Source organism: Penicillium angulare (assembly GCF_028827245.1).
Source record: "Penicillium angulare strain IBT 27051 chromosome Unknown utg000003l_segment0_segment0, whole genome shotgun sequence".
Lineage (NCBI taxonomy): Eukaryota > Fungi > Ascomycota > Eurotiomycetes > Eurotiales > Aspergillaceae > Penicillium > Penicillium angulare.
This window is the reverse complement of record NW_026623162.1, coordinates 1,220,411-1,244,757: the sequence shown is the minus strand read 5'-3', so window position 1 is coordinate 1,244,757 and position 24,347 is coordinate 1,220,411. Positions and strand designations below refer to the sequence as shown.

General features: G+C 46.8%; 3 protein-coding genes across 3 annotated transcripts; 1 reads left to right on the top strand and 2 right to left on the bottom strand.

Moving 5' to 3' along the window:
* Positions 1 to 1,242: 1,242 nt before the first annotated feature.
* N7478_002632 (tyrosine protein kinase SWE1) lies at positions 1,243 to 4,506 on the bottom strand (the record flags this gene model as incomplete). Its single annotated transcript, XM_056918846.1, has 1 exon — positions 1,243 to 4,506. One exon carries the CDS (start codon positions 4,504 to 4,506, stop codon positions 1,243 to 1,245), a length of 3,264 nt encoding a protein of 1,087 aa, XP_056782004.1.
* Positions 4,507 to 6,070: 1,564 nt separating this feature from the next.
* N7478_002631 (uncharacterized protein) lies at positions 6,071 to 6,364 on the top strand (the record flags this gene model as incomplete). Its single annotated transcript, XM_056918845.1, has 3 exons — positions 6,071 to 6,078; positions 6,108 to 6,138; positions 6,224 to 6,364. 3 exons carry the CDS (start codon positions 6,071 to 6,073, stop codon positions 6,362 to 6,364), a joined length of 180 nt encoding a protein of 59 aa, XP_056782003.1.
* A 604-nt stretch (positions 6,365 to 6,968) lies between these two features.
* Positions 6,969 to 22,623, bottom strand: N7478_002630 (uncharacterized protein; the record flags this gene model as incomplete). Its single annotated transcript, XM_056918844.1, has 8 exons — positions 6,969 to 7,118; positions 7,189 to 11,873; positions 11,929 to 13,963; positions 14,019 to 15,218; positions 15,279 to 17,678; positions 17,729 to 17,913; positions 17,973 to 18,221; positions 18,270 to 22,623. The coding sequence occupies 8 exons, from the start codon at positions 22,621 to 22,623 to the stop codon at positions 6,969 to 6,971; spliced, it is 15,258 nt and encodes a 5,085-aa protein (XP_056782002.1).
* Positions 22,624 to 24,347: the final 1,724 nt, after the last annotated feature.

Here is a 24,347-nt window from a genome sequence, read left to right as displayed (position 1 = left end):
TACACTATACATCTTTCTAAAAGTTTTTCCAAACATCTGTCTAGTTGTCTCTAGTAAGACTTTTGTTAAGGTAATTCTAGAGACTTAGATAATATTATACCTAAGCTCTGGGATGTATACTATTATTATACTATAATATTATATTATAAGGCCTGGAGTGGGATTATTTATCGGGGTGACTGTAGTACAGGAGCACTGCCTACATACCTACTATACCTGGATATACTATCGTGCTGTACATAGGCGGCCTCAACACCGTGACCCATACAAATTAACGAGCACTTAATAAATTAAATCGAAGATAGACAGAACATTGGAATGAGATATATAGAAGAATGGACATGGCTATAAAAACTTGTGTACGATGTATCCATATACGTCTACGCGATAATTTTTGAATGTAGATGGTCACGAACCTGTGGAAAGGATGGATTTCTAGGTACCACAATGAATCCAAAGGAGTCCGAAGTACAGAAGCAGATTTTCGCTAATCTAACAGAGACCATGGTGGACAATCATTCATCATCAAGCAAGATGTCAAGAGAAAAATAGGACAAGAGCACAAATGCTAAAAAACCCTCGCCAAGCAATGAAAACGCCCAAGATGTAGCCCAAGGCTAGATCACCATGCCCTCGTTGCCAACCGGTCAACACTCCAAACATCCATAAAAGATATCATGTCCCATAGAAAAAGAAAAAAAATCGAATAGAGAAGACGCCAGGATAACAGTTCCGGAGACGCAACCCAAGGGCCATCTCATAAGAACACCCTGTTGCGCGGTTTGATGGTACATTTCGGGCAAGGATAATGCTAGGCAGATGAATACAAAGGAAGAAAAAAAAAGAAAATAACACAGCAAAACGCCGTAGGAACGAGGGAACGCCACGCTGAAACTCCAGGGGTATGGTCTCTTTTGCAAACTCCACCAAGTCATGAGTAATGAAAGGAAGAACGAGGGAGACAAGAAAACGAAAGACAGACTGATGGGTCACAAGAACGCTTCTATGGGACCAAAAGGTTCACCGGAAGGAGATTCTGGATTCAAGAGGCTTGAGGTGTTGGTAAAGCAGGAAAAAGAAAGAACGGTCGTTAGGAAGGCGTGAAAAAAGAGAGCGCTCGAGAAAGTGATGGGAGAGTCGAGTCATCGTCAGAAAAAAGGAAATTAGACAAAGGAAATTGGTCATGAAAAGCTCAAAACACCCTCCATATATGCAAAAGGTGTGGTGTGGTGAGGAAATAGATTACACGTCGATCATTTCGGCATCTTCAGCCAAGATCTCGTCGGCAGGGCCCCAGTTGCCCTCGAACACGGTGGCTCCGGCACGGCGACGCTGGTTCACGAATTGTACACCATAAGTGCTCAAAACATCATCGGCTGTAGGTCGATCAAGCGGCTCAGGGGAAATCATCCAGCGGACAATCTTATCCAATGCCTGAGCATGGTGAGCGTCAACCATGAAGTCTGGCGGATCGATCAGCTCTCCGCTGCGGGAGATTTGACCTTGAGCGGGCTGGGGAGAATTCAATTTGCGAGTGGTGAGGAAATCATCGCCGAAATAATCGTCACCCAAGTCAGAAGTGCACAGCTCCTCAAATGAAGAACTGCCACCAATTGGATTTCCAGTTGCATCGCGGAAAATGCTGGTCTCAGAGCTCCAAGTTAGACTTGGCACATCGCTCATGTCACCATTGCGGAGCTTCTGCCAGGAAACTCCATTATCAGGAAGCTCCACATTGCCAGCGATCTCAAAGATAATCAAACCCAACGAGAAGATATCGGCAGGTTTATCGAACCGACCCATGAGGATTTCGGGACCAATATACTCTCGGTCACCCTCGCCCTCAATACCATCCTCTGCTGGCCAGCGGGTAGCCATGCCGAAATCTCCAATCTTCAAAACACCTTCAAAGGTGACTAGAATGTTGGCAGGCTTCAAGTCAAGATGGATAAAGCCTTCATCATGAATCTGCTTCAATCCTAGAGTCATTTCAAGAAGAATTTTCCAAATGCGGAAGTCATCAAGGCGGGCCTTAAGGCCAGCTTGGGCCAGAAAAACATCCAAGCTTCCTTCTTCACAAAATTCGGTTTGAATGTACAAGTGGCCATTGTTTTCCCAGCTGTCCATGAAAGAAACAACATGATCACAGCTGACCAAAGTTTTGAGTATGTCGACCTCCCTGATGCGGCGCTCACGATCCTTGAGCCCCAGGTAGGGCTGTTTGCTCTTTTTGACAGCCCATACTTGATGCGGCAAAGCAGTTGGCGATTTGGGCCCACTTGAGGAAAGAGAGAACATCGAAGGGAAAGAGGCATCATGAGGTTGAGCGACTCTGTAAACTTGAGAGAATTCACCAGTGCCAATGAGTTCAACTTTATCGAATCGTGTAGTCAAACTAGGGTCCACGTCAGGCGTGTGGAATCCACTGAGCTGTAAGCTAGGCTGTTTGCTGGACAGCAAGGAATCGCGTGGTCCAGTCGGTGTGGCAGGCATATCCTGACTACCATAATCAGGTTGGAGAGACTGAGAGTCACTGGGCACAGAGATTGACAGACCACTCGGGTCTGGCGGGAAGAACTGATCGCGAGGTGTATGGGGAATAGCCTCCATAAATCTGTCACGCAAGGGTGTTGGACTGTTGGAAGCCCTTGACTTTGTGAGGCGTTCCAGGGGTTCGATTTGTGTGGTTGACGGGGGATAGGTGCGAGAGGGGAGGAAAGTTTGTTTAGTGGGAGTCGGGGGGAAATCGGAGTCTGTCAGTGGCTGACTGTCATGGCGTGACGATGGCGATTGGGCTTGTAAATCATCACCATCAATGCTCACGAAGCTGCCCCGACGAGATGGTGCCGGGCGATTGAAGGTATTCCCAAATATACCCATCCCGCGGGCGAAAGGGCCAGGCTTGGGTCGAACGGTGGATGGAGGAGGATTGAATGGGGATTGAGACGCAGTTTCCATTTCTGCGAATGGACGTGGCTTATCCAAGGATGTATTGAGCCCGGAAGCAAATAGATTGACTGGTCTTTTGCATGGAGTGTCGGGCATATTCTTGTTGAAGCCGGAAGCCTCTTCAGCGTTGCGATTTTTCTTGGAAATCAGGCCGGTTGACATAAACGCAGCTGGGAGAGGCTTGACTAGCTTGAAGTTGTCAGGCGTTGCGAACGAATCTCCAGAGCCTGATTCTTCCCGTGTTACACGACGTATAGGCGCAGGTCGCGTAGCACCTGCCGGAAGAGATTTGGAAAAGTTGAAGACAGGTCGCGCTCTTTCGGGCTTGTGGACAGGCTCGTGAGTTGGCGAGTCTTCAAGGCTCGAGCCAGAAGATGACTGGGTGATCGTTCGAGACAGAGGATGAGCGGAAGGCCGAGGAGGCTGAGTAGCAGTCGGAGCAGCAGCAGGTGGAGGATTGGGCGAGAAGAGAGGACTCGCTGGCGTTGGATTTGGTGAGAAGAGAGAATTTGCTGGGGCTGGATAGGGAGAGAAGAGAGAGCTCGCTGGGGTTGGGCGAGGAGAGAAGAGATTTTCTTGTCCAGCCTCAAACAGGCCACTATCAAATGACATGCGCGGACGAACGACCAAGGGTGTACCAGGTGGCGCTTCATTGTCACCGCTGGCCCTGGGCCGCCCAAACAATGGGCGCTCACTTTGCCGTTGCTGCAAGGTGGATCGCCTGAGAGATGACGAGCGCTTTGGGATGGTTGCAAATGGACTCAATGGGTGCATTGGAACTGGGTGACTTGGAATTTCATTAATAGAGGGGCTTGCAGGCGCGCTACTATCGTTGTTATCGAAGATACTGAAATCCGTTGAGAAGTTCGGTGTATGCACACTCCGTCGCTTTGCTGAGGGGCTCCCTCGAGACGCCTGATCTAGATTCATTATGCCGTCACTTCGTTTGAGAGGACTGACTGTTGCGAAGGAGCCGAAATTTCCACTGCGCCGCTTTTCGATACGAGAAAGCGTAGAGCGAACCGCGAGTGGAGTCTCACTTTGCCCAGCGGATGGCACGCCGAGTAAACAAGAGCCTTCGGGAGTTGTGCTCTCGGGCGGGCCAGCTAGATCATCAAGCGTCAAGGCATTCTCTTCACCTTGATGCATAACTATGGGTTGAGCTGGAGTGGTGTTGCCCCCGTCTGTTGACACGGTCAAAGCGCGCTTGGCGGGGCTACGAGGTGAAGTTCGTCGTCGCATGGCCGGTCGCGTAATCTTTGCACTGGGCGGATATGGCGTGGCCAAAGGAGATTGTTGAGTTGATGGGAAGAGCACAAAGTTGTTGTGAGATCGCCTCGAGGGCGACAGAGGGGACGACACGTATGGAGCTGTAGTTTTAGATGGTGACTGAGAGCGAGGGTTGAGAAAAAAGTTGGAACTCTTGGAAGGCGAACGCGACAAAGACCGTCGAAGTTGACGGATCGCAGAGCTAGCATCAACGTGATGAATACCCGAATGTGATGATAGATGAAGGGTACCACCGGAGTCCCGGTGCGGCGAAAAGGTTGCAACCATGATGGGGAATGTTGTGTTGAACGTGCCGAACAAGAATCCTAGAATGAGAGCTGACCCGGGCAAAAACTATGGCGATCTTTGCTTTCCCCCTCTCTGCTCCGTCTCAATCACACTAGAACTCCGATCGAATTCGGGTTGACTTGTCGAAAACGTTGATACCACAAGAGTCTAATCAATGAGTAGAAAAACCAGAACCCTCCTCGGCGCTCGCGACGCGACGGGAGGGGCAATAACACGAGAACTTGGGCGAGGGGGAGTGAGTCAAGGAAAAAGAGTGCGCAGTAGAACTAGGCACGCAACCTTCTTGACCACTGGAATGCTGAGTAGGCACAGCGGCAGAACAAAAGAAGCAAACCTTGAAATCGAGGGTGGGAAAGGGCAGGCGGGCCATTCATCCACGCATTGCGAGAGTCAAGGAATTCGGTGGGCTTCTGCCTCCGAGCACGCGCGGGGGAATCGCAAACAAGGCGCGTCGCGAAAATGATCCTCCGCGATTATGATTATTATTATTGATTAATGTTTTTTGTTGTCTTTTAATCGTGCAACAAATAGATATGCGCTGGAATGTTTCAGACTGAACACACGGACATCCAGCTGCTGAGCCACGCAACTGATGTCTATGAACCTCGAGGCAAAAGACTGAGCGGCGGCAAATGTTGAAGGCAGGATTCTTTCTCCCAGTGTTTCAAAGAAGAACGGGTAGTGTAAGGGGTAGATCCCCCTCGTTTAGCGAATCGTGGTGATCCGATCAGCCCACGCGCGGGGGAAGGAGGATAAGCGAAGTCGAGGGCGCGAAGAATGTGGCTGTGATCGAGCGAGATCGGGGAAGAATTTTCGAGATGGGCGAAGTGAAAGAAACCGAGGGAACGGGAGAGGAATGTTAGAGTGTGGCTTCCCTAGAGAGGACGATATGTAGATTGGAAGAGGATAAATGGAGATGAAGTAAGAACGCGCCGCGTTGTTGATCCTCGATTGCCTAAATGGGTTTAGTGGCGGGGGCGAGACGCGTCGTGACATAAACAAATAGGCTTATGTAAGAGTGGGTACCCGGCACTGTATAATTAACAGTATGGAGAGAGAAGTACCACACTCGAGTATAAACAGAACAAAGTAGCACATTGTCCTCCCACGGGTCTATCTGGTTTATGTAAATATCACACTCTAGACCTAGTTACAGAGTTACACTTGCTATTAGTTAGTTTCGAGTGTCGTGCATGGTTCATCAACTTTCGCCCCTGCGCCGAACCACGACGCCACCTTAAAATACGTAGCTCAGCGTTCCCAGCTGCGTTTCCCCGATTCGTTGAGCATTCGAAAGTTAAAAACGAGAAAAATCATAAATCAGAAAAAATATTGGGGCTAAATTATTTATTAAAAATTTGTTCAACTGATAGCATAAATCGCTCAAAGGCCCCTTGGGTACTGTTGACGGCTTGATATTTGAATATCTCCATGTGGAAGGATTCATACGAGGAGGATTTCTTACTACAATACAGAAAAAATTAATTTTAATGTTGTTTTGTATGTTTTTATGACGTATATACGACGATTTATAAAGATAGATATGCAGGAGTGAGTACGTATTACCAAAACCAAAACAGAAGCATTGGCTACGCGCTCATGTGTACGGTGGTAAGTACAATGCTGTCTCAGACTGCCTTATGCATACTCAATACTACGTACCACGCGCGTAAGTAAGTACAATTTAGTAAATTAGGGGGGAGGGGGGACCCCAAACATCCCGTCTTTGTCCATTGTTGACCACGCGAAATTCCCCTTGCTTGAAGTGGCTGCCTCCCATGAGCCCACCAAATCCACCACATCCACCTTGGGTGATGTCTCGCCATGGCTCATCTGATCCATCAGCTGGTTCCATATGATCTATACCAATACCAGAATGCACCTCCCCACCCACTCCATTCATTCCTAGTGTCTGCTGATTTCGAGAGGATTTGGAAAACTACATTAAAAAGATCATGGGAATCATCAAGCCCCCAAAATTGTAATCGTGTCTGATATCATCAATTACTATCTATAGAATCTATCGCATGCTCTAATCATCGTCATCGTCATCATTTTGACTCTTATCCATACAGTCTAGTGGGTTGTTTTGAGTGGGGGCCCACATCCTGTCAACGTCGGGATCCGCCCGTCCCGTCCCGTGGGTCCTTGGGGGCTACCATTGACTGTACTACCCCTCGGGTTCTCATGCAATTGTCGAATTGTGATCTATTAAAATGAAAATGAAAGAAAAAAAAGCAATAGGAGAAAAAAAGAACACATCCAAAATGCCAGAAGTATCCATGGAAACAATATATGCACGGAAAAGGAGGTTCGTTGCGGGAACAATAAGAGAACAATAAACAAAGTAAATGAACCCAAAAAAAATGGTGAAGGGGATGGGATGAATACCCCTCGCGCTGAACTCCATGATGCTAAAAACTGTTCAGTTCAAAATGAAATCATAATAGAGAATCCAGTAGGACCCCCATCTCTTGTTGCATGTTTGCAATCATCTGCGAAGCAGTATCATGGTCAAGTCGAGCATTGGGGCCGAAGAGTCCAAAATCCAATCGATCTTTTCGGATGGCCGCCTCCACATCGATCGTGGGCTGTAAGTAATTGCATTAGTGTCCGCTCGTAGCCACTCATAGTAAAGAAAAATAAAGATAGATCACTTACCCAGAAAACATTCTTCATAGCCGCCGTTGAAGCAGCCGCCCGGATTACATGCGTATCGCTGGACAGGACTGCAGTGTCACCATGAGTCAGGGACGGGGCGATTTTGGAAAGCTTAGATCCATTCAAATTCTCGAGCTCCTCCTGTTGCATAGCTCGGAACGCCACTTGAGGTGCGCCTGTGTCGATGGGGTTTTCCATCTCTGGCAGTCGCAGGAAGTTGATACAGGTGTTGATGCGTACCCCTGTCCATTCGGCGATTTCCACAAGGGAAATCCCAGCATGCTCAATAGTGTTGATCAGATTGATATCATCCTGGATTTTTCTAGCAGCGGCGAAAAGCGACCCCCGATCGCCGGAAATATTGTTGTCGAGGCGCAGTGGAACAATGTTAACCGTAGGAGCAACGAGTTCAGACAGCCCTTCCGTGACGTACGATCGATTCGCAAGATACAGACCGATCACAAGTTCTTCGGCATTTCCAAAAGTTTGGACATGGACGCGAGAATACATAGCTAGGAAAATGGATTGGATACTAAGACCTTGCAGCTTAGCGGCCGTCTCGGCTCGAGACATATTTGAAACAAGCCCTGGCCGATAGTGTTGTTGAATAGCGCCAAATTCCCCCACGGGTTGTTTCTCGAATTCTCGAGTTGCAGTTTCGCCCAGATATGTTTGCCAGAATTGCCGCCGAACATTCTCAGGCGAACGAACATGCTGGATAGCCACGAGCTGTGAGATGTCGCGAGGTCTATACTTCAATTCGAACTGTTCCTTGTTGCAGATTTGGGAGAATTCATCCATCATAGCCGGGAGACTTATCGCATCATAGAGAGCGTGGTGAATTTTCAAGGTAAGCGCCGTCCCTCTGTTGGTTTGACAAGCATGCAGCTCGACCGGTACCGAACCAAATTTGCGCTCAATATTTGCGGCCGTAGCCTGAGTATCAAGGTCTTCATGCCAGCAAACAGGATTATGAACAGTGTCGAACACAGCTTGGATATACGGCAGTCGAAGGCTATCAGTAGGAATAAAGGCCGTGCGGAGGATAGGTGTCTGGTCTGTGAGCAAAGACCAAGCATCGTTGAGAATGTCTCGACTCAGCTGCTTCGAGGAAAAGTAGAAGAACTGCGGATAGAAGACCTCCGGGTTCAGAGAGTGCATTGCCAGGAAGTAAGTTTGTCCAGCGGTTGTAGGCATCACCATTTGAATGTGCTCTGTGTCAACGCCATGGGATTCAAGGAGCGAGTTGACTTGAATACCACTAATAGATTGTTGTAAAGCGCTGGTTACTTCTTTCTGTGTGAGATCCACATGATGAGTGTCCATTACCTTCGCCATGTTTGTAATGCTGCCCGCTTTGAGCATATCGCTGACAGTCAGCTTTATGGACTGCTTCTTCAGAAGCGCCGCGACTTTGATGGCACTGATGCTGTCTAAGCCTAGCTCAAAGATATTCGATGCCTGATCAATCATATTCTCAGGCACTCCAGACACAACGGAAAGCACACTGCGAATATTTGACTCCATCGGCGACCAATTTGTCGAGCTAGACCTGGAGCGCAGCTCAATCGAGTCCGTCCCTTGACTAGACGAATCTCTAGAGACCGGCCGACCACATATACTCATATGATCATCAGTAAAACCGATGGTCTCTCGAGATGAATCATCGATAATTGAAGTCAGGACATGTGCGATGTGCCCTAGTAGTTCCATTGTATCATCTTTTCCAAGTACGCTTGCACGACATGCCACGCGACCGATGAGATCTTCTCCTACACCCTCGATCTCAGCGCAAACTGGATACTCAACATCCGCTGCACCATCACCAGTGGAATTGTAAAGATTCTGCGCATTTCGTCCAGCCTCGGAAGGTCGTTTCTGGTAGATGAATAGAGTGTCAAATAACGGGCGTGAGCTATTGTCGGGTCTGGCTCGCCGCAGGGGAAAGTGCTGGTACTCTGACGTCTCCAGTATTATTTCCTGAACATACTTCACTAGATCCAAGCGAGTACCATGCAAAATAACGCGCATAGCCACAGTATTCATTGTCGGGAACATTATATTGTTAGATTCCGCTACGTTGCGGCCTGAAAATACAAGCCCAAAGACAACATCCAGTTCTTTGACATGTGTAGCTAGAACAAGAGACCAGCAAGCGACCATAAGCGCCTGCATGGTGACATCATGTCGCTTGCAAAAGGCATCTGCTTCCTTGAACGATACTGAGAGGGCAGCTTCCGCACGATGGACCTCGTCTGAATCTGTCTGTGAGTGAGGCCCAGGTGGAAAAGCTGCTGGGGTGAGGTTTGATAAAGACGTCCTCCAGAAATTGACAGCCTGTTCACCCGAGGAGGCGAGAATCTGTTCTAAAATGATATCAGATGATGGGCGAGTACAAGCTTCTCCGTTGTAAGATCTTGCCACATCCTCATGCAAAAGATTGATTGACCAGCCATCATAAAGGGCATGAGAAATGGAGAGAATGAGGTAGCGGTCATTCCCATCCACACAAATTGTGACGGTTAGTAGTGGGCGACCCTTGAGCTCAGTAGAGGCCCTGCCGCGCTGCCTCTCAATTACAGAGCTCATGATAGTTGCATCGAGATGCAAAGTTTGGAAATCAAAGGCGTTCTCATCGTGAATGACCTGAGCATAAGAAGCAACAATCTGCGGATCCGAAACTTCGACAAAAGAGGTTCGAAGAATAGGGTGAGCTTTGACCACGGCAATCCACGCGCCTTGGAGTTCTTTGAGATTGACGTGTGGTTCGATCTTAAGAACCTCTTGATTATAGTAATGTTGATAACCAGATGAAAGCATTTCAGCGATCATGCCTTCTTGGATTGGCGTAGCTGGTAGGACTCGACAGGCATCGACAGGCATGAGATTCTCTCTTTTAAGAGACTCCGTCAGAGCCTGTTCCAGTTCTCCGAGCATTGAAGCTGCTCCGTTTTGCTCATGATGGTCTGAGATAGCCATATTGCCAACCATGGATTTTATGTTGCGGCTGCGCATGATAACACTCACAGGGACCTTGACCCCCAGCTTGCTCAGCCTGGATGACAATTTAATCGCATCAATACTGTCAAGGCCCACCTCAAATATTGAAGTTTCTTCGCTGACTGAAGCCCCATCTACTCCGGCAAGACTTGCAATAGCGTCACGGATTGTGCAAGCTTCTGGACCCCACTCAAAGGAACATCCATTCTCAAGATGATGAGAAGTTCCTTTGACCTTTGGTTCCCCAATATCTTCTCCGGGGCTTGCTTCCATAACTCCATTGAGATACGGCATTTCATGCTCTGGGGTTTTCGCGAACTCTGTCAGAACTTGTTCAAAACTAGAGAGAATTTCTTGGGCCATCTGGGAGGACATCGCATGATCCTTAGTAGCCAGGGTCAATGCGAGACCTTTGGTATTATGTCGAACGACTTCAAAGGCCAAAGGATATTCATGTTCGGCCTCTGAGTCGATTGGTTCCCACAATGTACTGGTTGACTCATCATCATCGTCCACATTCTCTCGCTGGAAGACAAACAGTGAGTCAAAGAGTGGTTCATCCGGATTTCTGCCAAGCCACTTCACAATGTCACGAAGAGGGGTATATTGGAATTGCATCGTTGAAACATGGTATTCGTGACATCGTCGAGCAGCATCTGCCCATGACTTGAGACCACGAAGCTGCACGTTGCTTGGGAGTGTGTTGAAAAGAGGACCAACCACTTCTTCAATACCAGGCACATCAATTGTCCGCCCAGAAACAATGATACCAAGTGCTGGTACGTAGTTGTAATGTCGTTGGAGAGTCAAGAGCCAGCAAGCATGAAGAATAGCCTGATCACTAACACCAAGCGACTTTTTCAAATGATCCAAAGTATCTGTAGTACTGATTCTGGATTTTTGAACAAAAGAGGTCCCTTGGTTTTCTTCTAGACCGGGCAGAGGCTTGAACTGACAGTTTGCGAGGTGGTCTTTCCAAAAGAGTTCTGCCTTAGGATCTTTGCAGAGTGGTCCTAAATGCAGCATATCTGAAAAGTGTGAAATGTTGTCGGGTATCATTGAATGGCCGTGATAAATATCTTTGACCATATTGAGAAGAAGACCTAGGCTGTTCCCGTCATAAAGAGCATGGAAAATGTTGAGACACATGATCGATTTCTCAGGTGAGGTTATTACTCCCACTTCCCAAAGATTCGTGGACAAGTCATTCAACTTGAAAATCCATAGTTGTTGCTTTTCCTTTTGGACAATTTCGATGTCGCCCTCTGAAATTACCTTGGATTGAAACCATGGAAGCGCATCGTGCTTCAGAATGACTTGGGCATATCCATCTGGAGAGGACAAGAATCGCGCTCGTAGCATTTGAATTTGGCTTTGTGCCTGTTCCCAGCTTGCTCTTAACTTGTCTAAATCAATGTTGGAATCAAGGTCGAAAGTAAACGAAGAACAATACATGGGCTTGGTGCTGGACAGGAAGTGGTAGATAATGCCCTCTTGGAGAGCTGTGCAAGGTGCAATGTGCTGGACCTCAGGACCAGTTAACCCAAGATATTGAATAAAAGAATGAGAATGCTTGTGGGCAAATGCCTGAATAGCACGCTTTGCATTTCTGTGGAGTTTGCGCTGTGAATTGGACGATTCCGTGGATGCCTCCAGAGCTGAGGCCATAGCGCCAATGGTGGGATCTTCACAGAAGTTAGAGAAGGAAAAGAAAATTCAATGAGGTTATTCGGAACTTACATTTCATTATAAGTGAAGGCTGAGCTTGAGAAAATCCGGCTTCCCTGAGACTTCTTGAAAATGCGATCACAGAAATAGAATCGAGACCCAATTCATAGATGCTGGACCACGATGAAATGGCCAATTCTGTAGAACCGAGGAATTTTGTTAACACGGCGATAAGCTTTTCTTCTTGTGCGGTTTTCGTAGCTTGAATGGTGGTCATCGCTGTTAAGCTCTGAATCTCCTCAAGAGAAAGCTCCTGATAGAGACTCTTCAAGATCTTCATATCTGCTTTATTGTTCGCAGACAGAGGGACAGAAGTTAATGGTATAATATGTGTTGGTACCATATACCCTGGGAGATGTGCATGACAGGCAGCCTTAACTGTTGAAAGTGTCGCACCGTCGTCGGCAAAGGCCCGAATTTCCACGGCGTTGGATCTTTTGTCGGAATCATTCACCCTGGTCACAAAGGAGACAAGTTGATCTTTGGATTGTTTTGGGTGCTTGACAACCAAAGTAGCCACTTCATTTACGCCTGGTGTCGCCTGCTTGATGACTTCATTGATCTCTCCAATTTCGAGGCGTTGGCCTCGAAGTTTGACTTGATCGTCAATTCGACCAAGGAATTGGAAGCTGCCATCAAATAAAATCCTGACCAAATCACCTGTGCGATAAATGCGGTCTTCATATTCAGGCAAATATTGAAATCGCTCTTTTGTCAACTCGGCTCGATTTAAGTACCCCTTTCCAACCAATGGACCAGATACACAAAGCTCACCAATACCACCACGTAAAACTGGGGTTGATGTCCCTGGACGGAAAACGTACGAGCCAACATTGTCAAATTGGGGACCTATGTTGGAGGCCTTATCATTTGAACGCATTCGAGGAAGCATGGTACATCCAATGGTAACTTCGGTCGGTCCATATCCGTTGTAGATAACTCCGTGCTTCCCCCAGTCATCCAAGATCTCCTGTTTCAATGCTTCACCACCTGTGATGAAAACACCCCGGGTAAGGGATGGGACTTCATTTGGGTGTACCAGTCTTGCCAAGCTAGGAGTCAGATCAATGTGTGTGACTTGAAGCTTTTGAATGGTCCCAGGTAGATCTTCAAATAGAAGATCGCGTGGACATGAGGTGACGCAAATTCCAACACTCCAGCTCCAGTACTGTTCGAGAACACTGACGTCAAAGTGGAAGGATGCAAATTGTAGCCAGCGAGAGTCCTCATCCCAGTGCGGTGAGAAAAGTCTTTGGAAGGCTAGCATCGCTTGCACAGCATTGTCGTGGGTTATTTCGCAGCCCTTTGGCGTACCGGTGGTGCCGGAGGTATACAGGCAGTAACAGGTGTCATCCGGCTGAATCTCTCGTGAAAGCAACGGCGATTCATACGAAAACTCCTTCAACTTGTCGGGCTCGTCCATTGCTTCAATTATAACATTATTAAGACCCTCTAACTCTGCTTTTCTTGCAAAATTGCAGAGGAGAATTTTGGACTGGGAGTCATCCATGATGAATTGCTTGCGGGAGATAGGAGCAGAAGGATCAATGGCCAAGTAAGCACAGCCAGCCTTCAGAATACCCAAAATGGCTACTGATGCTTCCGGGCATTTATCGAAGCAAATCGCGACCAATCCTCTAGGGGTTGCCCCTTTAGCTTGCAGGAAATGCGCCACTCGATTGCCATCCTCGTTGAATTGTTGATAGGACCAAGTGTGCTTCTGAAGACTGTCCGAGTCTGCACCATATGCGAATTCGAATGCAATTTTACCTGGTATTTTAACGGCATTTTCTTCGACAAATTGATGCAGCAGGGAGACGGGGGAAGGCAACGTCTTCTCCTTGGCAGGAGTAATGGAAAGCAATTTATTCTCCAAAAACAGATAGTCATCTGCACTTGAATCTGGAGAGGAGAGAGTATGCTTCAGGAGCTTGTCGTACTGATCAAGGAGTGTGAGTGCCTGGGCCTGCGGAAGGATATCGCTTCTGTAGCTGATTCGGATCTCAAGATCTGCCAAAGAGGGGACCAGCTCAATAGACACAGGGTACTAGCGAAATTAGCATTTTTAGCATATATCCTATCCAGAAATTTGGAGGACTCACATCAATCCTTGTGTCTTCATCAATGATCTGCCAGTGCTTCGTCTCATTTGACTGATTTGTAAACTTCTGGTAGACAAATAATGTGTCAAAAAGCGGCTCATCACTTCCTAGCCAGCGTTGAATTTGCGCCAGCGGTGTGAACTGATTCTTTATCAAGGGTGCATTTCTTTTCAAAGTGCGTTGCAGTAATTCTAGATTGCTTCCTTCCATGTTGTGAGGGGATGGGAGGGTCACTAGACATGGAAATACAGCATGTTGTGCTGCTGCTGACAGATTACGTCCGGAAAGGACAGTGCCAAATGTGACATTCCGTTCACCCGTATACGCGGTGAGTAGTCGGGTCCATGCTGCTTGTCCAGCGGCCTGTAGTGTGACACCAAGGTCTCGGCAGCGAGCCTCCAAATCTTGAAGAGACGTTGAAGACCGAACAGAGCTACTGATAAGCTTGGGGTTCTCTGTGCGGAGAGGATGCATGTCTGGAAACTTGGATGGGTGCATGTCTGTGGCAAGTCCTTGCCAGTATTCTTGTGTGGACTGCATTTGTTTCTGGCTCTCAATCAACAGCGGCCCAAGTGTTGCTTCAATCGGACTTGGCTTAATGAGCTTCTTGCCTTCGTAGACCGCCATCACATCAGAAAATATTGACTCTAATGATTGAGCATCATAAAGGGCATGGAGGCCAGAGAAATGCAATGTATCCACAGTGTCAGAGGATTCAACGATAACTTGCCATGGAGGTTGGTGGAGATTCTTCAAAACCGCTTGTTCGTGAGTGGCTGGCACATCTGCTGAGGCTTTTGAAGTTTCATTCCATGGAATATCAAGACCTTTTTGGTATGTGATCATGGCAAAAGGATATTGCTGATTGCTTAATTGAATAAAGCCAGTTCGAAGCATATCGTGCTGATCCATTACCTTGATCCAAGCTTCTTTTAGCAGCGCCCGATCTAGCGGCTTGGAGAATTTCAAACGCATGTGATTGAAGTATGTGTTCCCATGAGAATGAGTGAAAAGGGCCAACATTCCATTCTGCACAGGTGTACAAGGTCGTAACGCTTGCACTGTTTGGGTTGCAAGGCCATAATTTTCACACACAGAATGAAGGTGCTGATCCTCGAATGAAGAAAAATCAAATTCTACATTCTTGTCCTCCTTCCCATTGGACTCGAGGAACGATGCAATCTTGTCAATTGAAGCGGCCTGTTTGTTGTCAGTCAGCTTCGAAAAATGATATAGAGAAATAGAGGACACGAAACCCACCTCAAGAATATCACCAGCTGAAATTCCAAAGCCCAGACTGCGAAGTTGGCCTGCAATCTGAACTGCATGAATACTGTCTAGTCCTAGTTGGAAGATCGTAGTATGTAATGACACAGTATCTTCATCGACCGCTGAGAATTTGCAGATAATATCGCGAAGAGCTTCTTCCTGGTATGACCACGGACGAGCTATCTGTGAATCTGCTATGGAACGATGGACAGATTCAGGTAACGACGGGCCATTTAACTCAAAGATCTGAGGGGAGCCGGCTCCAACAATTGCTCGGTCGGAAGCTTGCGCAGAGGGATATTGTAGTGTATGTTCAATAAGAGCCAGAAAGTCTTGCGAGAGAAGCTCCACCGTTGCAGGTGTTAGAACTGATGTGTGGAAATGGAGACATACAGAGATATTGTCTCGGTTTTCGTGAGGAATGATTTCACAAATAAGTGGGAATCCCATATTTCCTTCGTCCTCCACAAGCTCCCAGCAACGGGGGTCTAGTTCGTTATCACTTGACTGGAAGATGACTAGAGTATCAAAAAGCCGACTGTGTCCATTGAGAGCCCGTCTTTGAATTCGGCGCAAAGAAGACAGCTGGTGAGGCAGGACATGGCTGTTATTCTTCTGCGAAAGTTTCAAGATGTCTGAGTTTGTTGCAGTAGATGGTAGCTTGACTCTCATGGGAAGTGTATTGAAACAAGGGCCGACTATGCTCTCCACTCCCTCCAGGAGAACGGTTCGACAGCTGAAAACATTGCCAAAGCAGACATCGGAGGAGTCGGAATGTAATGACAGCAGTCTAGCCCAGGCCGCATGGAAAACATTCAGAGGCGTTACAGAGATCTGCTTGCACTTTTGTTTGAACGAGGTGAGAGAATCTTTAATATTCACATGAACTTGGCTTGAGGCGAATGCGCGATCTGAATCTTGTAGTTTTTGTGAACTGGATAAAAGAGTTGGGGAAGCCCCAGCTAGATATCGATCCCAAAATTTGTCGGATTGATCAGCGCTGACGGAGGCCGTGTACTTGACAAACGCACCAAATGGTGTTGGCGTAGGAAGCTCATCTCCGTTCAGAACAAGCTGGATATCGCGTAACAAGTTTGAGATACCCTCTCCATCGTACAATGCATGGTGGATTGACAAAAGGAGATGCGTCTCGTGGGTGGCAGAATCGGCAAAGGCAGTTAAAGAGTAAGGAAGCTTTCCATTGACTGGTGACTGGTGCTCGAACTCAGACTTGGTCTTCGCAACATCCTGGTTGAAATTATGAGATGAAGTTTCAACATCAGACCACGGGAGAGCTGCTTCTGACAGTACGATCTGCGCAAATGCAGATCGTTTATCGTAAGTTGGCTTGAAGCAGGTTCTTAGGATATCGTGTCGCAGAAGCATATGAGCCCACACGCTTTTCAACGCTTCCACTTTTGTGTTCACACGGAGCAATAAATGATTAAAGTAGGCAGAACTCGTATCAGAGTCTGCGGCTAACATTGCTTCCTGCAAAGGTGTGCATGGGTAAACATCTTGAACAGAGGAATTCTGGTCAGCTGCGACGTTCTTTTTGATGTCAATAATGAATTCTTCGTCGAATATTGTCAATGAGCTGGCTTGTGGGCCATTTGGCCGGGGCTGGTTGCTATCAGTCCCTAGAGTAATAACATGGCCTAGCTGTGAAACACTGCTATGATGCAGGATTGTAGAAACAGCAATCCTTCCGCATTCAAGCTCCTGAAGTTTTCGTGAAAAAGATATCGCAGACAAAGAATCTAATCCCAGTTTGTAGAAAGACGTGTTTTTGTTAATATTCTGAATGTCAACTTCGATCACCGCCGCCAGGGCTCCTGCAATAATCTTTTCCACATTAGTAAATTCACCATCAGTGTTTTCGTCGCGTTCAAGCGAGAAAGATTCAAGCTCTTCTAGGCTCATGTGCTCAATATACTCCTGAATTTGATCATAATCAGTCTTGAAAAATTGTGTCATTGGCATGTTTTGCATTGGCACAAGAAGGGTAGGCATTGAATATGGCGCTAGTCTTTGATCGAGCTCCGTGAAGAGGTCCTGAGATATTAGAGCGAGATCAGTAGAATTGGGGAATCCCTCAGTAGTTGATGACGGTATCCAAATCGTAACCGGCTGCTGGCGAGCAGTAAGAGGGTTGCGCAAAATCATGGTCTTTGTGTCCTCAACAAATTTTGACGAGATAACGGCATGATCAATCTCTTCGAATGTAGTTGAATGAGTTTTCACGCTTCCTTGATCCAATGCGGGTACTAAAAGAATAGACCCATCTGGAAGCAGCCTGCCGTATTCACCACTTCGATATATTCGACCAAGATGAGGATGCTCAACAAAGTTTCCAAAACTTTGATCACGATGAACGGGAAACACACGAGCCTATATTAATGTTATTAATGAATTCAGTAGAAGATGTAGTCCAAACCTACAACTTGATCGCCGCCAAAGCACAACTCTCCAGTTGCGCCTCGGGGTACCAAAGTAAATGAGTCTTTATCGGATAATAACATCACAGATGTATTTTCAAGCGGTTTGCCAATGTTGCCAAGGGATGTTGAGTGCTTCACATCTGAACTCAGAGTACAGATACCCGCTAGACCGAACGTTTCGTAGCCTTTGGCTCATTGTTAGCCTCGAGCTTGTTAAATTTTATTTAGCAGGTGTTTCACTCACCGTGATGAAGACCAGCTCCAGACCAGCTCTGGCGTACTTGAGCCGTCATTTTTTCACCGGAAATTAATAGATACCGAACACTTGGAACATCATCGGGCTTCAAGCGACCAGCCAGTGTGGGAGTTAAATGAAGGTGAGTGGCATTCATCGTGTTGATCACGTATGTTGGCCTTTTTGTCATATCCTCGGTTGATGCTAAGCATAGGGTAATTCCCATATGCCATGCAAGGAAAGACTCCATAATAGAGGCTATATCACGTCAGAAAGTCAAACTTAAGTTCAAGGACATGAACTTACCGTTGAGAGGAGAGGGGGCGGCTTGCAAAAGCTTTGAGCCTACCGCAGTGGGGTAGGACTCCTTGAGAACATTGATATGGCTTTGCAAGCTATGATGAGACAAATATGCGCAGGTGGCCAGGTCTTTGTTGGCAGGGGTGTCGTCGGCGCAAACCATATAGAAGGAATCATGAGTCGTGAGGAGATTCTCGTCAGAATAATCATCAAAGTTGACAGGGAGAAATATTTGTGAGAATGAATGTGAAGAGTTCAAAGCGCCATAATGAGATGTCGACGGGCGGATGATCCAGGGTTGTATGTCCACAGAGGTTCGAATTGATCCTAGAACTTGTGAAAACGTCTGAGATGTAATAGGCAGTAGACCAGCGCCGATCTTCGCAACTGCCAACATAGAGATATAGGAATCAATACTCTTGTCGAGGAATACCGCTGCCAAATGATATCTGGTCAATCCCTGTTGAATGAGATAATGAGCTAGACGGTTGGCTCGAGAGTTCAGTTGTCCATAGCTAAGGGTTTGAAGTCGCGGAGAAACAGTTTCTTCATTCGTTTGAATCAGAATCTCGATAGCCTGTCGAGTGGGTTCAACCAGTGCAGTTGTCTCAACTCCGGTGACAAGGCTTGATCGGTATTTGTGCGTCTCTGGGTTTTGATTTGAGATGGATAAAGTCGACAGTGGGAGATGGGCGCCAACTTCATGTAATGGAAGCATAGGAGAATCAATAATTATTGAAGCTACCATATCAATCTGCTCCAGAAGTATCTGGATTTGCTCTCGGGGGAAGATAGAATTCTGATAAGTCGCTTTCGCATGAATTCTGTCTTCTCTAGGTTCGAACTCCAACAAAAGAGCAAACTCAAGAAACTCCGCTGTGCTAACTTCTTTGAAATGGGCGCTGTTTGTATCATTGGTCCAGATACTTTCTTGCCACACTATGGCTGTTTCAAAGAGGCTCTCATGGAGGTCGATTCCGGATGACTTTTTAATTTCCTGAAGGGGGAGGCTTCCGTGCTCAAGAGACTTTCGATTCATGTTCTGAATTGCAAGAAGAAGATCTGCCACGTTTTGCATCTTGTCAAGCTTCATCCGCGTTGGTAATGTGCGAATACAAGGACCAAGGACTACTTCGATGCCCTTGACTGGCAGGGTGCGGCCAGAGAAGACAGTACCAAAAACAATGTCATCAGACCCAAGATAGGTAGAAAGAATGTAACAAAAGGCGGCCTGAAAGATAGTTTGTCGGCTGACCATTAGGCGTTGTGAGAAATCGTGAAGTTTTGGCACGGAAATGTCTAGTACATCGATCACCTCGCATGTACCAGATGTGGTATCGATGTGACCATGAAAATTGGGAAGAGCACTAGTAGGCATGTCCTGAAGTTGATCACGCCAGAATAGTGATGATGAATCAGCAGCTCCACTGAGTTTGTGCTCAATAAAAAAGTCGGTCACTATGTTATAACCAGGCTTGGGAGGGGTTTCTTCTCCCTTGAGAATGCAATGAAGATCTTTCAATATCAATTGCCAGGACCATCCATCATAGAGCGCATGATGAATATGAACCAGGACCCGAAGATTTTCCTTCTTTTCCTTGAATTGTATTTGGAAAGGATGAAGAAGGTCATGTTCTGTAACCAAAGAGAGATCATAGCTGAACTCATGTCGTCTCTGAATTTTCCATTCATCGAGGACTTTCCAAGTAAATCGGGCATAAGTTTGATCCTTGAGACCTACCTCAACGAATCCAGATCTTAAAAGAGAGTTTCGCTCCAATAATTTCTTGAAGGCCTTTTCAATGGCAATTGACCCGATGGAAGATTGGAATTCTAGCTCCACCCAGTTACAGTATGCCCTAGCGTGTCGAACTGTCTCCAGTATCATTGCCTGCTGGATATGGGTACTTGGTTCGATGTTCACCACTTGCGAACTCAGCCCCAGAGCATTGATTTTGGCTGAACCAGCATCAGAAACTAGTTGACGTAATCTGTGAAGGCCAGCTTGGGTATCTTCAGTTGGTTTCGTCTCTTCCATTTCTTTGGCCAGCTTCCATATTCCATCCACAGAGTCGGCATCTAGTAACTGTGCCACATCAAGGCGAATGCCAGCATCTAAGAGATGTGAGGCTAGTCGGATGGCGGCAAGTGAATCGAGGCCACCTGATACCAGGCTTTCTATGGATGAAAGTTGCTTGTCGAGAACATCACTAACGCACGATGAGATTGTCTCTTCAACCTCGTCACGGAATGGCTGCTGGCCTGTGGACGAGGTAGCTGATCGACGATGAGCAAATTGAGCCTCGAGTGCTTTGCGATCAACTTTGCCCGATGGAAGTTGAGGAAATTGATTAAGAATGATAAACTCGCCGGGGACCATGAAGCGAGGAAGCCACTGGCGGCATATGTCGCGGAGTTCACGATCGCCTATCCCTTCATCGCTGGCCAATACAAACGCAGCGAGGCTTCCACCGCTCACAATGACAACAGCACTTCGTACTTTCGGAGCTCGGAGGATGACATGCTCGATCTCTCCAAGCTCGAGCCTTTGGCCCCGCAGTTTAACCTGGCCACTAGAAATGCGACCAAAACATTCAATCTCACCAGAAGGCAACATCCGCGCTTTGTCGCCAGTTCGGTAGAGTCTGCCATATAAGGGGCTTTCAATAAAAGCCTTGGCATTTTCCTCGGGTCGATTGATGTAGCCATCTGCTAGCTGCGGGCCACCAACAACAAGCTCACCAATCTCCCCCATAGGAATCGTTTCGAGCTCATGGGGTATTGATTTGTCTTCTGGTTCCAAAGACATGATAAAAGCAGAGACTGTTTTGAATGGCTTGCCAATCAAGTTGACAACAGAACTCGACTGAAAATGGGTTGCAGCAGTACAATGGATCGCCGCCTCTGTCGGACCGTACATTCCATGCAAGATGCCATCTGAATGAGCAGTGCCACCAAACTCTTCCACCACGTGTTTTGTGAGCATTTCGCCAATAGTCAACAAAACTCGTAGAGAAGGTGCAGCCGCACGAGTTCGCAGCAATTCTCCCGCTACGGTGGGTGTCAACTCGGCAGCGTCGACTCTCATCTCAGTCATCACATGGGAGATATCTAGAAGCATTTGTTCCCTGTCTGAACCAATGAGGGTTGCCCTCCGCATGAAAGGAAAGAAAACTTCGAAAACGGAAACATCAAATGTAGGTGATGCGAATTGCAAAAATCGATTGAATGGGGGTATCAAGTCATTATGCGCAAGCAAAGATTGAGTGGCTGCGCGATGCGAAATTCCAACGCCTTTTGGTCGACCAGTTGAACCAGATGTATACATCACATAGGCCAAATTAGATGGCAAAATTTCAGAGTATAAATAAGGGTTCGTTGCTCTCTGTCCTTCCTCCTGATATTTCTCGTCCTCGTCCACTGTCTCGAGGATCCCGTCCGTATTGATCACGGTTACAGATACATTGCGAGGCACTCTAGTCGCCAAAGTACCTTGTGTGATCATCACAGATGCAGCTACATCTTGAAGAATGAACTCTATCCGTTCTGGGGGTGCATCGGTGTTCAACGGACAAAAGGCACCACCTGCTTTAAGAACCGCCAGCCAAGTAATATACAGCTCCAGTGATTGCGGTAGAAGTACAGGAACCACCATTTTTCCCGTGGCATTGGTTTGTGCTGCAGCTTGGGCTATTTTTGCCGCAAGTTTTGATGATAGCTGATCCAAAGAACGGTATGATAAACAGCAAATGTTTCCATCTGCGGCCAGAAATTCAACAGCATGATTGGAGTCGCTAGGGTCGTAAGACCCACCAAGAGCCAGCTCATGGAGGAGTTGCGAGCCCGGTAGAATGCATGGTGACGGGTTGGAGACAGACATGGCTGGAAGTTCAGAGACAGACAGTTCTACCTGTAACCCTGACTTTGTCTGCTCTTGAATTAAGTTGGTAAGGCGATTATTCATTTGGTGTACCGTTGCAGTCCCCATGTCTGTAGTAGAATGCAAGATGCTCGTTTGAGCTGTTGGATTGACGAACCACGTCAGAAGAGAAGTAGAATCAAGTGTGTTTGGAGAGTAGTCTCCTACGACCACCGCGGTGAACTTTGTAGGGATCCCAGGTATCACCGACAATGTCTGGCAGTTTGCAGGATGAATGCTACGAGCAAATAGATCAACTTTGATTACCGATCCATTTAAAAGAAAGACTGGGGATTGGTCGACTGTAATGGAGCTCAATAACCGTGCCCAAATCCAGGCCACCAACTCTAATGAAGGGCCGTCTGTATCCACCGGGCAAGCGTTGCTGGCGCGCACAGCGCCGTGGCTATCCAGAAATGGAAACTGCGAGGGTTTCTCCATAGAGAAATAAGGCTCAGCGATCAATGGAGCATGATGGAATCTTGCTTATTGATTGTTCATTAGAAGCGATATGAGTGGCTCCTCGGGCCCCGAGAAGGGGGTGGTGGAGGGTCTTATGTAGGAGAGAGCCGCTTAAGTGGGAACGAGCGTCGCTGCTTGCGACAAAGGGAGGCCCGTGATGATCTAGGAAGCAGTTGGTGGGAAGTAAAGTAAAAAAAAAAAAAGCAAATGACCAAAACAAGGAAAATTGTGTACTCTGGGATGTGAGGGGCAGAGAAGTGGAAAGATAAAAATCTAGAAATGAGGGGCTGCAAGTGGGTTCGCTTTAACCGGAGAGTCACACACTTTTGAAATTCTAGTAGGAAGGTTGTGGTGGTGTGGTATGTAGAGAAAAAAAGAAGAAGATTTGGTTTGGAGAGTTGGAGCACTTGAGAGAAAAACGCCATATCGAGAGCCCCGCGATTACTTTACTTAGGTCCGTCGGGCCGGATAAGACAATGGGACGGACGATCTGCTGCTAAAAGGACCGAGACAAGCGCCAGAAAAGAAGATGCCTACGCTAGGAAGCCAGCTCCGAGAGACTCGGGATTTGTCGGTTTTGACTCATGGATTTAAAGTCATTACTACATGGATGTTGAAGTAATTATTCTATATCCGCGGTATACTACCTCTGTTTGCCTTATGTTAAGTAGATCGATCATAGTATATCGACGATCCTTTTTGTTTTTTCTAGTAGATTATAATGGTTTGTAATAAGTGTATTCCTTGCTTCCAATATTCTTCCCCCAATCAAGCTAGGCTTTCGTTAAACGGTCCAACGGTCAAATCACCAGTTATAACTTGGGCCTATTGTGGGGACGATGACGTTCCACTCGTGTATTGAGATTCCCCCCTAAGCCCTGGAGAAGCATTCCCCTCTATTATACGGGATTTAGATTTTAGCAGGGGCTCTCATGTTCGAGAAGAAATAATCCCTGACCTATAACAGCCATGCTAATTGTGATTTTCATGATATCTAGCATGCCAGTGCTAAGGTTCACCATGCAGTACATGCAGTACATGCAGGCGGAGTCTAAGCGCCGGTTTTTTTTTTGCTTCTCCTGCAACCTTGTAACCTTGTAACCCCACGTTTTAGGAAAAATATACGACGAGAAAAAGTAAAAATGAGACATGAGCTGGAAGGTTCCAGCCGATTTTATTTTAACGTAGACAGTGGGATTGTACATATACAATGGGATCATTGATTGCAGAGATCAAAAACTTGATCCTTGATGGCTGCGGGCACTAACCCCTCTTTCGCCTAAGTTGCCCTGTTGCCGCATGAAGGATTTAATCATCATCCAGGGAGATGAGGAATATTCAATATTTAAGATCTAATAGTAAATAGTAAATATGTATGAATTTTTAATATTTTTCTTTTTCTTCCCACGTGCATTTTACACTTGAAACATGGATGACTTGCTTTTTTCCGCATTAATTTCTTTTCTTTTTCTTCTACTTTCTTTTCTATTTTATTTTATTCCATTTTTTCCCTACTTCCCCACTGTCAGTGCGTTGCCAAGCACAAGCAAGGTCACTGGTACCTCACGCGCAGTACGCGGATAACTTTCCCCAGAAGTACTAGAGACCCAAATCCCGACATCGGCTGGGGCGGAACTTACATAGGTGCGCAGGTGTGCACAGCTTGGAATAATAAAATATCCTTGGAAGCAGAATTAATCAAA